Below are 16,723 nucleotides of genomic sequence, written 5' to 3' on the forward strand. Positions count from 1 at the left end.
CCAGATCCAAATCTAATTATTGCAAATGACAGTTCTGCATTTTAAATGTGATTCATAGTACCTGTAATTAGATTCAGATTTGAAGATGAAATGTGGTCACATTGTCATCAGATAGCGTCATGTCTAATAATATAATCAAAAGTGGCCAAAGGGCATCCTTCCCACAGTTACCTCTCTTGTCTTGCAGTACTTTGGATATAGGTGCTATTTGTCATTTGTACTTAATAGTACAAAAATCACAGCCAGGGGTACAGTCTTGTGCCGGCTGACTAAACTGAAATGCAGCATGCCACTTTTTTATCCACAGTAGGGCACCAGTAACCCAGAATGGGAAATACTAGCCTATAAGGGCCCTTCAGTATTTTGGAACTATCCCAAGAAGACACAAGAACTTTCCTGCAAATAGGATACATTTTTATATTTAATGCATTGTATTTTCTTATTGCCATTGAGGTCCCCTGCAGATGGAATCCGATCAAGACCAACAATAGAACAATATCTAATTGTTCGGCAAACCTTCACGAATGTGTGTGTTGGAGACTGGTCCTGATGGAAACAGGTTACTCCCTTGTGATATAGCTTTTGCACTCATGAGAGTATGAAATTATAAAATTACTCATAATATGATTATATTGTGAAGCATCAAGTGGATCATCTTCTCTGTGAAGTATTTGTTGTCTACATAAAAGGATCCAGCCAAATGTCGCTACTCACTCATGGCTTTTGTAAAATATCTGATGGATTTAATGGACATCAAAACAGGACAAAATGCAGTCAATTTACTTGTGTGAGGCATTCAATCATTGGAGAAATTGATTTCCCAGAAAATACAACATGTCACCAATTAACATTTATATTGTCCTCAACAAATGATAGGTGGGTAAATTAATGATCATTTTTGCAGATTATGCGTAAGATAAATTAGAAAGAGGTTTCTTTTGACAAAGGAAGATTCTGGTCTTCTGGTTTGTTAAAATTTGAATAAAGGCTGCACAAAACTTTTTGTAGCTGGTTGGTGTCAGATTATGAAATCCTTTATGTCACGGATAAATAATTTGGTTTCATCTCAACTTTACTCAGATTGACACGCAGCAGTTTGGCATTGCTTGACACAAGACACATGAAGACTGTGACAGGGACATTGTAAAAGCACGTATGGTGAGGTGACACAACAGTTAGCACGCTAGTGTCGCTTTCGGGAGGGTGATGGTTCAAATCTGCATTGGCCATCCAGATTTAGGTTTTACACATTTTCTCTAATCACTCATAGAAAATACCAGGATGGTTCCTTTGAAGGGATGTGGCCATCCTTGAAACGTTTGAAGTGTGTGCTCCATCTCTAATAACCTCGATGTCGACAGGATGTTAAACCCTGATCTTCCTTCCCTCCTTCCGCACCTTGCATACTGTCTCAAACACTGCCTCCCACCTGAGACAACAATCAAAGGCTTCATTAATATACTATTAGCTTTTTCTTTGCTTCTCTGTTTATGTCATATAGAATATATTAGGACTGTCAGCATCATGTTATATTGAAAACCTTGCAAAATATGAGCTATCAAGTTTACATACTTCCTTAGGTCCTCTGACCATTCTAGAACATATGTGGTCCATTTGAGTGTCACAGATAATGTTTTTGCTACACTTACAAAAGCTATATTAACACTAAACCATAGCATGTCCGGTGCAAGTTGTGTGTCACAATACAGTTCACTGACAAGCAGGAAGTGAGTCACGTACTTAATGAAATGGAACATAGCTAGCTGTTGCCTGTAATATGTGCATAAACAGAAATAAAATTAAGGTCATGGTGTATTCATGGACAGAGATGCTGGATGGCTAAGTGTGAGGCTCTTGAACAGGTTGCTCAGTTTTGCTAACTTGAGAGTTGAATAGTAGAAAAAAAGATGTAGTAGCAAGGATTGTGCAAAGCAAAAGGGCTTTCTGTAAAAAGCCACAGCTGCAAACATTAAAAAATGTACACCTTGAGATCAGGAAAAGATTCATGAAAAGCTTTGTTTGAAGCACAGCTCTGTATGAGTGCAAAAACATGGACATTGGAAAAAAATAAATGAAATGATTGGGAGCCTTGGAAAGCGATATTACAGTAGATCAGATGGATTGATTGATATGGAATGAAAAGATAATGCAATGAGTAAAAACAAAAGTCTTTTGTGGAACAGGATGAATTGAAGAGATAAAATGTTGTGCTTATAGCACTACACGATTTGTTTGTGTCAACTGTGGTTGAAAGGACAACAGAAGGAAATAATTGGAGGAACATAAAAAATCCAGGATGGAATATAACAATATTATGAGAAGGAAAGTTGCTACTCACCATATTGTGGAGTTGCAGAGTACCATATTGAGTAATACCTCCTTTACTATTAGGCAGACAAAGTAATTAGTGCCTGTGTAATATGCAAGCAACAATCAGCACGAAGAAAAAAATGAGGTGGGATGGATATTTTCTGTTTGTCACAAGGAACTAACCAATAAGTTGGGCTACTGTGTAGTGGCTTAACAGGTCCTTGGAGTTCTGACGTCAGACTTTATAAGAGGTGGCCTGTGCAATACATCAGTGGCAGCATGAGAGTTTTGTTGCAAAAAAAAAAAAAAAAAAAACACACAGAAATGAGATGAGTAGATGACCTATGACCTAAACAAGGGAGTGCCAGGTTGTGGCCTAATACCGGTGTCCCCAAAAAACTTACTGAGAAAGGAAACATCCACACCAGTTGTTGTCAACTGCTGTTAACAATTCCGAAGCAACTAACTTAAGCCTTTATTGTAAGGAATGGGAAGCATTCACAGAAGAAGAGAGGGGATCAGGACACGAGAGAGATTAAAGAACTACATACAAAGTGTCTCTGACCTAGTGTGGAAATGGGTGCTGAGAGAATCTGTATGGCACATTAGTCATTTGACAGATAAAATTGTATTGCATGAAATCATTTACTACTAATTAAAAGAGTTGTTTGATGCAGTTTTTTCCACTCTTACCAGTTATCCCCTTTGTTTCACCATAACTGCCACATCCCACATCAGTGATGATCTGTCTTATATACTTACATCTAGGTTGGCAGCCCTGCAGCCAGGCGACTAGCGCGAGTTTTGGTGTTCTCGTAAAGATAAGTTATTTTAGATTATAAAACATATAGGTTAGTACTGATTACGTGGTAAATAAGTGTATTAGTGTGCCGTTTAAGTGTACCATTAAAGGTTTCATTTTTCTTTACGTAATATAGCAGAAAACGCGAAAAGACCGTACAGTCGTATTTTCTGTTTACGTTCTGCTGCAGCAAATCTATAGAATTTCGTTTAGTTGTTCCTTGCTCTCTCCAGCAATTTAACTTAGCGTACCTCTTCATTATTTAACTAGCATATCCGGAAAGTAGCGTAAAGTTTAACTTGTTGTTTCAGAAACTTTGCACTTTTGTTTTGTTTACACACAGTTGCGTATAGGCCAAATTTGTGTAACCATATTTTCGTGTTTATCTGTAATTTAACTGACTTATTCTTAATAAACTATTACGTTTATCATGAGTGAAAAGTGCTTGACTTGCCGTAGAATTGTTAGGTCGGGGCGTTGGTGTGATGGGTGCTGTAGTTTTTTCCATGTGGGTGACTGTAGTGGCGTGGGAATAGGGGAAGTAAATGAGACTCATCAGTGGTTTTGTAGGATTTGTAGTAGAGATAGGAAGATACTGGAACAGGAGGGGAAAATTGCCGCCCTTCAGGCTGAGTTAGACAAGGCCAGGGGAGATCTTGACAGGTTAAGGAGGGAGAAGGGTAAAGAGAGGTGGGAAGTGGCAACAGGCAACAGGAGGAACAGGCCTAGAACTTTGTCTGACAGCTTTATGGTGAATGTGGAAAATAGATTTGACCTGTTGCTTCAGTTAGAAGCTGGTGAGCCTCAAGCAGTTGCAGGTGTAGACAGGGCACAACAAACTTTCAGCAGCAAATTGAAAAGTAAGAATGTAGGGAAATCAGTAAAGAGAAAGAAAGTGTTGTTGTTAGGTAGTTCCCATGGAAGGGGTGTTGGCCAACTTTTGCAGGATGAACTAGGATCAGAATACCAGGTCACCAATTTTTTTAAACCTAGTGCTGGTCTGGAGCAGGTGACAGAGGATTTAGGATCACTTTGCAAAGATTTCACTAAGGAAGACACCGTGGTTATAGTGGGTGGGGCAGGTAACAGTATTGACAGAGATCCTGGGTACAGTATAGAGTGTGACCTGGCGAAGATTGCATCAGCATCGAAGCATACTAGTGTTGAGTTTGTATCTGTTCTTGGCCGCCATGACCGACCTCATTTGAACTCTTCTGTCAAGAGAGTTAATTTGGAGCTGGAACGGCTGCTCATGTCGGGTGCAGGGTCACACATTGGTGTGGTTCATGTTGATTCTCTCAGTAGGTGGGATTATACTAGGCATGGCCTTCACCTCAACAGGAAGGGGAAGGGTAAATTGGCTGGGGAAATAGCAGGAAAGTTAAAGGGGGGAGGCACTGTCATGAGTGGTAAAATACCAGTGGTTATAGGATTCAGAAACGACCCTTTTTTAGGGTAGGGAGGACAGAAAGAAAGCAAATTTTAAGAGAGGTTAGAACTGAGACAAACCTTCAGTTTGAGAAAGAAATCAAAAAACATAATTCCACCTTATTACATCAGCATAAACAGCCATTGGCTAAGAATTTTCAACTGTCAGCAGATATTTTAACTCCACCCAATTTTAACTCAGTCAATGTGAAATGTCAGCTATCGTTATTGCATCAAAATATTCGAGGACTGAGAAATAAAATTAATGAATTAACTATCTGCATAGATGAATTAGAGTCTTCAAACCCAGCTGACATAATCTGCCTCTCTGAACATCATGTGACCACTGGTATAGAACTTTTAAGTGTTACAGGGTTTAGGTTAGCATCTCACTTTTGTAGATCAGAAATGGAGAAAGGAGGAGTTGCCACATTCATCAGGAACTGTCATAAATTTAAGAACATAGACATTCATAAATTTTGCCTAGAACAGCATATGGAAGCATGTGCAACAGAATTAGATTTTCACAAAAAATCTTTCATAATATTAAGTGTATATCGAGCACCTGCAGGTAACTTTAATCTGTTTGTAAACCACCTTGAAGCTGTACTGGCCCATTTAACAACCAAAAACAAAGAAATAGTGGTTGCTGGTGATTTCAATGTAGATTTCCTTAAAGACTTTCCCAATAAGAACTTACTTGAGTTAGTAACACAATCATTCAACTTAATTCCCACAGTAAAGTTCCCCACTAGGATAGCCACTTGTTCACAAACAGCCATTGATAATATCTTTATAGAAAAGTCCAATGAACAAAATTATATTACAAAACCAATAGTCAATGGCCTCTCAGACCATGACATGCAGTTCCTTCTGTTAAATGCTAATACTGAACAGGATATAAAATCTGTTAAATCTGAGCTCAAGAGGGTAATCAGTAAGCCAAAAATTGATTATTTTAGGACACTCCTCAGAGACATTCACTGGACTGATGTTTACAGTGCTCATGGCATGAATGAAAAATATAACATTTTTGCTAATAAAGTGCTTACCTTATTCGAACACTGCGTTCCCCCAAAACTTACCAAGGTTAGAGCAAAGTCTACAAAGAAGCCATGGATTACTCAAGGAATAGGAGTATCTTGTAAAACAAAAAGAAAACTGTATCTGTCAATCCGAAACATTTCCAATGTTGATGATATAGCACATTATAAGAAATACTGCAAAATATTAAAGACTGTAATACGGATGTCAAAGCAAATATATTACAAGGAAAAGATAGTCATATCAGATAACAAAATAAAGACAATATGGGATATAGTGAAGGAGGAGACCGGTAGAACCAGACATGAAGAGGAACAAATAGCATTAAGAGTAAATGATACATTGGTGACAGATGTGTATAGTGTTGCAGAACTTTTTAACAAACATTTTATAACTGTTACTGAAAAGATGGGGTTGTCAGGTTCGGTAGATGCTGCTATGGATTACCTTAGACCAGACATTTCAAGTAACTTCCATAATATGAATTTGACCCTCACTACCCCAACAGAAATAATGTCCATCATAAAATCTTTAAAATCAAAAACATCTAGTGGGTATGATGAAATATCAACAAAGTTAATTAAAGAATGTGATTCTGAGCTAAGTAACATATTAAGCTATCTGTGTAACCAGTCGTTTATCAGTGGAATATTCCCTGAATGGCTGAAATATGCTGAAGTTAAGCCACTGTTTAAGAAGGGAGATAAAGAAATAGCATCAAATTTCCGTCCAATTTCACTGTTGCCAGCATTCTCAAAAATTTTCGAAAAAGTAATGTACAGTCGTCTTTATAACCATCTTATCTCAAATAACATACTGTCAAAGTCACAGTTTGGATTTCTAAAAGGTTCTGATATCGAGAAGGCCATCTACACTTGCAGTGAAAATGTGCTTAATTCATTAGACAAAAAATTGCAGGCAACTGGTATATTTTGTGATCTGTCAAAGGCATTTGACTGTGTAAATCACAATATCCTTTTAAGTAAACTAGAATATTATAGCGTAACAGGAAATGCTGCAAAATGGTTCAAATCTTATATCTCTGGCAGGAAACAAAGGGTGTTATTAGGAAAGAGACATGTATCAAGCTATCAGGCATCATCCAACTGGGAACTAATTACATGTGGGGTCCCACAAGGTTCCATTTTGGGGCCCTTACTTTTTCTTGTGTATATCAATGACCTTTCATCAGTAACATTACCAGATGCCAAGTTTGTTTTGTTTGCCGATGATACAAACATTGCAATAAATAGCAAATCAAGTGTAGTCTTAGAAAGATCAGCCAATAAAATATTTGTGGACATTAATCACTGGTTCCTAGCCAATTCTTTGTCACTGAACTTTGAAAAAACACACTACATGCAGTTCAGAACTTGTAAGGGGTGTCCCAAGAGTATATGTCTAACATACGATGACAAGAAGATAGAAGAAGTGGACAGTGTTAAATTCTTGGGATTACAGCTTGATAATAAATTCAACTGGGAGGAGCACACCACAGAACTGCTGAAACGTCTTAACAAACCTCTGTTTGCAATGCAAATTTTGTCAGACATAGGGGATACAAAAATGAAAAAGCTGGCATACTATGGTTACTTTCATTCCATAATGTCATATGGGATTATTTTTTGGGGTAATTCATCAAGCCAAGCTAAAGTTTTCCGGGCACAAAAACGTGCAGTAAGAATTATATGTGGTGTGAACTCAAGAACATCCTGCAGAAGCCTGTTTAGGGAACTAGGGATACTAACTACTGCTTCCCAATATATTTATTCCTTAATGAAATTTGTCATTAAAAATATATCACTTTTTCAAACCAACAGCTCAATTCATGGAATCAATACTAGAAATAAGAATAATCTTCACAAGGATTTAAAGTCACTTAGTCTTGTACAAAAGGGTGTGCATTATTCAGGAACACACATTTTCAATAACTTGCCAGCAGCCATAAAAAGCTTAACAACCAATGAAATTCAGTTTAAGAGAAGCCTAAAGGATTTATTAGTGGCCAACTCCTTCTACTCCATTGATGAATTTCTTAGTAAAACCAACTGATTTGTATATAAATACAACATAACTTCTGCACAATTTCAGTGCAGTAATGTGTTCAAGAAAATTTGTGTGTGTGTGTGTGTGTGTGTAAGTATATTTTAAATTCAGTGCATTAGTATTTGTAAAATGACTCTTAGTGTTCATTAAAAAATGACGATCATTCCACTTGGGACCTGTCGAATTGTACATTAGCTTATTTGTTTTAGTTGTAAATATTTGTCATGTATTGTTGTTTTTCTGACATGTTCCACATCCTGGAGGACCTCCTCACTACGGATCAATTGGAATGGAAGTAAATCTAATCTAATCTAATCTAGATATGTTCCTCTAACAAAATTATGAGAAGGAAAGTTGCTACTCACCATATAGAGGAGATGCTTAGTCGCAGATTGGCACAACAAAAAGACACTCACAATTAAAGCGTTCAGCCATTGGCCTTCGTCAACAATACACACACACACACACACACACACACTCAGGCGTATCTCACACACATGACTGCAGTCTCAGGTAATTGAAACCACACTGTAAGCAGCAGCACCAGTGCATGATGGGAGTGGTGACTGGGTGGGGGTAAGGAAGAGGCTGGGGCAGGGAGGTGGAGGGATAGTATTGTGGAGCTGGTGGACAGTGAAGTGCTGCAGGTTAGATGGAGGGCAGGTGAGATGTGTGGAAAGGGGGGGTGGGGGGTAGTGGAAAAGGAGAGAAATAAAAAGATTGGGTGTGGTGGTGGAATGACAGCTGTGTAGTGGTATAATGGGAACAGGGAAGGGACTGGATGGGTGAGGACAGTGGCTAACAAAGGTCGAGGCCAGGAGGGTTACGGGAACGTAGGATGTACTGCAGGGAAAGTTCACACCTGCGCAATTCAGAAGAGCTGGTTTTTGTGGGAAGGATCTATATGGCACAGGCTGTGAAGCAGTCATTGAAATGTAGGGTATTATGTTGGGCAGCGTGTTCAGCATTTGGGTGGTCCACTTCTTTCTTGGCCACAGTTTGTCAGTGGCCATTCATGCGGACAGACAGCTTGTTGGTTGTCATGCCTACATAGAATGCAGCACAATGGTTGCAGCCTAGCTTGTAGACCACATGACTGGTTTCACAGGTAGCCCTGCCTTTGATGGGATAGGTGATGTCAGTGACTGGACTGGAGTAGGTGGTGGTGGGAGGAGGTATGGGACAGGTCTTGCACCTAGGTCTATTACAGGGGTATGAGCCATGATGTTAAGGACATTTCTCATTTCAGGACACAACAAGAGGTAATCGAAACCCTGGTGGAGAATTTAATTCAATTGCTCCAGTCCTGGATGGTACTGAGTTACAAAGGGAATACTAGGTGGTGGGAGAGTGTTAAATCTTCAAATTTATCACATATATTTCGGACAACACAACAACACATACAAGTCGGCATTCGATTAAACACTGAGTCTCAGTCTAGCGGCCACTGCTCGGCTGGCCGCTTAGGTGGCGCAGCTGCTGCATGGCTGGCAGACAGCGCCGCATGTAGAGGACGTGCGTAATTGCGCGGCGGCACTTTGAATAATCGGCGAGTCACAACAATAAGGCATGGGAGATTTGCTTTTGTACAAGGTTGGGAGTATAATTACGGTCAGTGAAGGCTTCAGTGAGACTCTCAGTATATTTCGAGAGGGACAGCTCGTCACTGCAGATGTGATGGCCCCTGGTGGCTAGGCTGTACAGAAGGGACTTCTTGGTATGGACCGAGTGCCTCATGTAAGTACATTAAATCTTTTGAATATCATGGTTTAAAAATGAGACTGTTCATCTAAATAATTGTCATACAATCAAGCACAAGCTTCAGTATCTTGAGACAATGTGGCATTTCTTCTGTTGTATTTATACAAAATGAAAGTGTCAGTTGCTACATCACATATGGACACCCCATGTCAAGTGGTCCACATGATCCTCTCCAATCTTGATGAAGTTTTTATGGGGTGTACATATAGGTCTTACATGAAGCCATGCCAAATTACTGTTTGATAAGTAGTGTAGTGGAACCATTAGTAATGCTGCATAAAGGACAGTTTTTCCATGGTGCGACAGATAGAAACCATCAAGTTTGCTTTGCTGTTGTTCATGATCTGATAGGACTTCCAGGCTGAAACTTGGAGATTCTACTTTGTGGGTACAACAGTCTAATTGCTGAACATGTGCTCAATTTACAGCAGATTTATTAATTTTCTGTCACAGTAACTCACAAATATTGTTAGAGGAACTTTGGATCATGTTTGGCAGTTTTTATCATATGACAGAATGACTTTCTGCTTCTGATGTGTTCTTCATTTGCGGCCTACCTGTGTGTAATGTGTCTGTACAAGCAGCATCTTGATTACTCAGATAATAACTGAGTTATCCGAGATTAAAATTGATTCAAAAAATTTATTCATCAATTTTGCCAGATTTTTCAAAAAGCGATATCTTAAAAGAGTCATCTCTGTTTTAACTTTTCTTTGCACCATTTCCTGATAAAACAGAATGAGCTCTTTTCAGTGGTGCAAAGAAAAATCAAATCTGAGATGACCCCTTTTGAGATATAGTCTTTTGAAAATCAGACAAAATTGATGAATAAATTTTTTGAATCATCTTCAGTTGTGGATAAGTCAGTAATTATTTGAGCAACGAAAATTCTAGGTTCTAAAATCAGCAATTTAGGGAGAGGTGCATTGCTTCTCACTATAAAGATGACATGTTAAGTGGCAGGCAGGCACAGTTAAGACACACAAAAGCTTTCAGCCACAGCCTTCATCTGAAAAAGAAAGAGAAATACACACCATTCATTCACACAAGCAACCACACCTCACGCACACATGGCCGCCATGGCAGCTCGGACCAAAATGCCAATCATTCTACCACCTGTATGTACAACCTATAAAAATTTAATCAAATCTCTGGAGGGATGAGTGGGGGAGCTTCTTTACATTTATGCCACTTGACTTAGTGACCTATGGATTTATTCGGTTCTAAACTTTAATGGAGTTATTACATCATCTGGCACTAGAGAAGTACATCCTTTGACTTTTCTTTTATTTTTCAGGTAGTTCAACAATATTTTCTGCCTTGCTGTTGAAATGCATTGCACGAAGTGTAGTTCCCATATGCTGGGTATGTGAACGCAGAGGGGCAAGTCCCCGTTTGGGAGCTTTGCTTCCACAAAGACAGGAATTTGATAAACACAACAGGCCAAAGGCATATGATGGGTTCCATATCATCTACATACCCTTTAGAAGTAAGTGGATTATGTTACTTACCTAATCGTACAAAGTTGCCAAGAATTAGAAAAAGGTTTTTTTTTGTTATTTTCACTTATTGGTACAGAACAGTAACAGTAAATACTGTAAGAGAATAAGGAATGATGATGATGAATAAAGTGAAACATATTGTTGTTCATAAAATTTGATGTTCATATTTATAAATGTTTATCTGCAATACCTAATCTCAATTTTACAATTGTAAGACGCACTTGGAATTGCAGTTCATCTTCACCATTGTTTGCATTGTTACATCTCGCCATTGTGAGGGTATGTATGCATGCGTGCACATCTCTATTCCATTTGTTTCCCACGTGTTAAAGTGTCCCTTTTGTCAACAAGAGGTGAAACACAAATCTTCCATTATTTTTCATGTTATGTGAGCTGTTGTGTGGATTGAAGGAGGATCTTATCAAATCCATCTTGAAGGCCTTTATGTGTAGATTAGTTTATTGGCCACATTCAATTTTAATTACAGCTTAAATTCAATAGGTTAATTCTTTCCCAAGCCTAATGCAACATCAAAGAGAGTCCTCAATGTATGAAAATTGTTGTGAAGCTCTTTCAGCAAAACATTTTAATTTTTCCAACATATTTTATTTTGTGTAACTGCTTATGTGCTTGAATCGATGAGAATACAGAATGGAATATAATATGTACTTGAGGATTGATTGCAGTGCATCAAATAAAGGAGTATTGGTTGTTTCCTTATAACTTGTAGTTGACACTTAATAGGAATCTCTTTTGTAGGCTCTTATGGTTAATATTCTTATGTGTAGTAGATGCGGTGACAGACAGACAAAAACAGTTATATATGTCCACTGAAAAAGACATGTCTTACTACTAACATTAATCTCCGTTTGTCACCTCGTTACACATAGTCGTTGAGAAGATTGTAATGGCTTTGCTCCTGATAGTGAGAACCATTGTCTTATAATGCAGTGTCGTTCTGTTATTTGCTAGACTCACATGTTTTAATGAATTGGTTCCAAATCTCTCTGACATCATATTCTGAGAGATTGTTTAATTGTCTCAGCTTAAATACAATCTTTGAATAAATAGTGTTGCCTGGAAGGTTCCTGTAGAGATGCACATCATAATCATTTGTATAGTAAAATCATGCAGTACAATGAATTGGCTCCCAGAACAAGAGATAGAAATACATTGAATCAACAAGCATGAGTGGCCACAATCACAGATGGAAATGTTCCTACAGCAGTCTGTTAGCAATAACTGATAAATGTAGGCTGGGACAGCTCAGTGTAGTCGTAACATTAATCGAAAAGCTGCTGGTACTCAGCCACGCAATATTCCTTCACTCACAGTCTGACTTCATGCTGTGAAGGAACCTCTGAGACATGGTCCAGCATTTCAACCAGTGTGATATTCCGTAATTCATAATCTTGCAATATGACTTCTTGCTGTGAAGGAACCATGGTGGAGATCTGCCAATGCCTCACTCTCTGAGTCTGATCGAGATTCAACAATTGTGAGTAAAGATTAGTTTGACGCGAACTGTGGTTACATACGGGAATTTTGATGAATCTAATATCAGGAGGTGACTCATGAATTCCTCAGAATGCTAGTGCCTTGAAAGTTAGTCAAAGAACTGCTAAAGAAAAGATCTGTATATATGTTGATCACAGTAAAGCTTTTGCTAGGTAAAGTTAATTTAGAAGTTGTAATAACCTCAGAAAATAATCTACAATGATAATGAAACCTGCATTTGTTTTTTTAACCTAGTTTTCCCATCGGTCAGTGTTCTTTTCCAACATTTAGCCTATGAATGGATTCAGTTTCTGAAACCAAATTTTACGAGGTTTCCAAAATAGTGGACTTGGGATGTTTTTCAATCATAAATATATTTAGATGTGGAAATTGGTGACCTTAGACTCACCAGGCTTCTTCTCTTACATGTTTTCATCCATTTGGTCTAGAAGGTGTGTGCCATATTCACCTGTAATTGTGTTACCATTTGTAAGATAAATAGTAGTGAGAATTCCTTTTCTAAGAAAACTCTAACTATAATGATTCCAGTAGATGAAACAGACTTCACCTTTCCCTGTGAATGGCCTCTGTTTTTGTATCTTGTAGGAAGTGGTGCATCTACGTTCCGTTCTGCTATCATATTGATACACAAAATAAATTTGATTATTTTCGAAACAGTTTAAACACTGTTGTAAAATTACTTTTTGGTTTGATGTTTGAATACAGTGAAAAAAAAAAAAGCTCTGTAAATCACCCAATAGGTTGTTCTCCTAATTTTCATAGCCAAACACAAAGTGGGAAATGGAAAACTGGGAAATCAAAATGACCAGTGTAAGGTCTAGTACAGAGAGGGAGGGATCACAAAAAAAATTGCTTGAAAGTAGTCAGTGTAATTAAGAAAATCATAATTAGTAATTTGACAGAAAATTGAAATATTTCATGAACAGATGCTAGCAATGTAAATTAAATGTAAAAATGTACATCTCTTTAAGGCGTAGCTATTTTATGCGTAAAAAGTTAAATTTATGTTCTATTTAAGTGCCAAAATTACTTCCTTTGAATCAAATATTAAATTCAAGACATTTCGAGAACAAAAGATTCTTGCGAAGTAAATGAGGAAAGTTCATTTATTCAAGGCATAACCATTTTGCATACAAAAAGTTGCATTGGTGTGATACTTGATTTTTAACATGGTTTCTTTAGAATCAGGTGCTAATTTTAGGACAGTCCGAGAACATCAGACAATAGGAAGACAAGTAAGGTGTCAAAAAGTTTATCTTTTCTTCCTGAACAAAACATGAAAATAAAAAAATGGAACAAAAGATGAATGTTCTGTGACATGATTTTTGTAAAGATAAGAAATAGACCAGATTAGAGAAACATTTGATGAGCCTCTGAATGAAGCTCAAAATTATGTAGAGCAATTGAAGCATGTCAAATGTGTCTGTGATCTGTTTTATTTCTTACTTTCAGACAAATAATTTTACAAAACATTTGACTGATCCTTACCTCCTACCAACTCCCCCCCCCTCCCGGACCCCCCCCCCCCCCACGCCTTACAAAAAAATAAAAAAGCCCACATTGCAAAAAGCTTCCTCATAGTTAATTCTTCATGTGATATATTCATAATTTGTCCATAGCATCAGCTGTTTTATATACTATACCTGTAATTATTCATTGTCCAATATGGTATTGATTTTAGGGATAAAAAAAGAATACATTCTCTGGAGAAGATTCTCAAAGCAAAAGAACATCCTCTGAGAAAGTTCTCAGTTTTGTATGAATAAAAAAATCGAAGCATTTTCTCTAACCAAGCAGTACTTTCTTGCTACTTCCCCTCCTTCATGAGTAAGTTCTCAGCAAGAAGGTTCTCAGTTTGTTTACATTTGTGTGCTAAAGAGTATGTGTGTGTTTGCAGAAAAGTACGTGTTGTGTAATTTATGTAACTGAAATGGAAGATTCTGAATTTGCTTTTGTAAATATTAAAAAAGATTATTTAGCAATAATAAGTAAATTGAATACTCCTATTACGAGAAAGGAGAAGGCTGAAAGTTGAAATTAAGTGTCACTATATGGCAACTTTTGGAAAAGAAAATAGATATCACAAATATTAAAATACTGCACAACATGGAGTGATGCATTAAGTGTAAGATCAATGTCAAGAAGTGGGGAATATGAAATTCGCATTAAAAAATAGGAAGAGCTGTTTTTTTAGATGGGGATGACTGCAACTCTCTATTATACATGCAACCTGGTTAGTCCCCTTCTGTCCATTTTTTATTATGTACTTAATGCTCTGAAATGGTGAATTAGAAAACTATTCCTTGGAGAAAAAAGGTTCTGTAGTGGGGGCTTGTGCCTCTGCCCCTCTCTCTTCCCAGAACCTAGCTTTGAATTTGTAGATCAGAATGAATGATTAGATTCTGACTCTACATATTTTGAGACACAATCAGGTCTGCTCCACTCAAATTTTAATCAAAAATGATCTAGATGTAGTGGATCCAGAAGTCACAGTAGCTGCTTCGCCAACCTCACCTAGTTTGGATCCCGAAAGAACCCTGAAGGGAAGGTGATTAAACATGGAAACAGAGGAGGTGATCAGTTTGTCAAATGCGGAATTACAGAGACTGGTTTTGCTGTGCCAGTTAGTTATATTGAAGAGAAAACAACAGAAATTGATGATAGAGGAGAGTGAAAAGTAATATGTTTTCTAATGCAACAACAGAAAACTTTTTTTTTTTTTTTTTTAAATTAAGGGTTATTTTTTAAATTTAATGTTCATTTACACTATTTATTCCCACAGCTTCAGTGCAATTTGTGTTCAGTGAAACAATAAGGGTAACATGTTCCAGTTTCGAATGTTTAGGTTGAAAAATTTGTGCAGTTACTCACTGTAGTATCTGGCAAGTACTTTCACTGTACCCTTGGAACAATTTTTGGTACAAGTAAAATTTCCAAATCAAATTTCGGGAAGTTCCAAGAAAAATCAAAATACTATGGAATTAAAAAAAATCAAAATACTGTGGGATTTAAAAAAGGAATTAGACCTACTTATACAAAATTTACTGACAAACACCCCATGCATTACAGTTGATGTATAACATTAGCATTTTTGAAACTTCCTGGCAGATTAAAACTGTGTGCCGGACCAAGACTCGAACTCGGGACCAGAGTTCGAGTCTCGGTCCGGCACACAGTTTTAATCTGCCAGGAAGTTTCATATCAGCGCACACTCCGCTGTAGAGTAAAAATTTCATTCTAGAAACAACCCCAAGGCTGTGGCTAAGCCATGTCTCTGCAATATCCTTTCTTCCAGGAGTGCTAGTTCTGCAAGGTTCGCGGGAGAGCTTCTGTGAAGTTTGGAAGGTAGGAGACGGGGTACTGACGGAATTAAAGCTGTGAGGAGGGGCCATGAGTCGTGCTTGGGTAGCTCAGTCGGTAGAGCACTTGCCCACGAAAGGCAAAGGTCCCGAGTTCGAGTCTCGGTTCGGCACACAGTTTTAATCTGCCAGGAAGTTTCATATCAGTGCACACTCCGCTGTAGAGTGAAAATTTCATTCTAGATTAGCATTTTTTCTCTTCTGTTAGTACCACATATATATATGTATGTATGCTGATCCTTCCTCTTCCATCACTGTAATAATTTGTCTTCTCTAGGTGCACCAAAATCATCACCACCATTTGTTTTGCAACATTGTACAAAACAAAACAAACTATGATCACTTTGGGGATTTTTGTTTGAGCAAGTTTTATTTTGTTTTACAGAATTGGGAAACTGCTTTCACCTGTCGAAAGCAACGTTGGTCATCATCCTGTCTTTGGAGTGAAGTCTATTGCAGACCCTCTCCTCAGGTGTTTGTGGATTCTGGAATAATGTCATGGCTATGGTGCAATGGCATAGCCCTCATCTCCTAAAAGTAAAGCCTTACGCTGATTCGCTTCTAGTGTCTGGCATACATCAGAGTTTCTCCATACATCAGAGCCTCTCCAGATTTTAAACTCAGACCATGAAGCATTGCTACTAGTAAGCATTTCTCTATAATCAAATGTTGCATGCACATTGATACCATGGAAAGCCATTTCAGTTAATATATTCATCCCCATGCACAAAAAGTTTCATGATTCGTATGTGTGTGCAGTCGAGAGCCTTCACTCCACATGGAAACTCAGACCGTGATCGCTACTTAACTTTTGCTGTTTCTAGTTTACCTACATTTTTGGTAAATCGGATCCACAAAGGTGCTTGAACCATATCCAAAAATATAAGTGACAGTTGTCTGATGTATATGTAAGTCTTCTCCTACACCTTTCTGAAAACCTGCATCAGCTAAAT

At 37.8% G+C, this 16,723-nt stretch overlaps 1 protein-coding gene across 1 annotated transcript in view; it reads left to right on the plus strand.

Annotated features, from left to right (window-relative positions):
• Nucleotides 1-16,723, plus strand: part of LOC126175038 (ATP-dependent DNA helicase 2 subunit 1) — a 165,911-nt gene that overhangs the window by 113,693 nt on the left and 35,495 nt on the right. The window contains exon 9 of the mRNA XM_049921540.1: nucleotides 10,689-10,880. Coding sequence (XP_049777497.1) covers nucleotides 10,689-10,880 — 192 coding nt within the window. The remainder of the gene's footprint in view (nucleotides 1-10,688; nucleotides 10,881-16,723) is intronic.

The sequence above is a fragment of the Schistocerca cancellata genome, chromosome 3 (assembly GCF_023864275.1).
Source record: "Schistocerca cancellata isolate TAMUIC-IGC-003103 chromosome 3, iqSchCanc2.1, whole genome shotgun sequence".
NCBI lineage: Eukaryota > Metazoa > Arthropoda > Insecta > Orthoptera > Acrididae > Schistocerca > Schistocerca cancellata.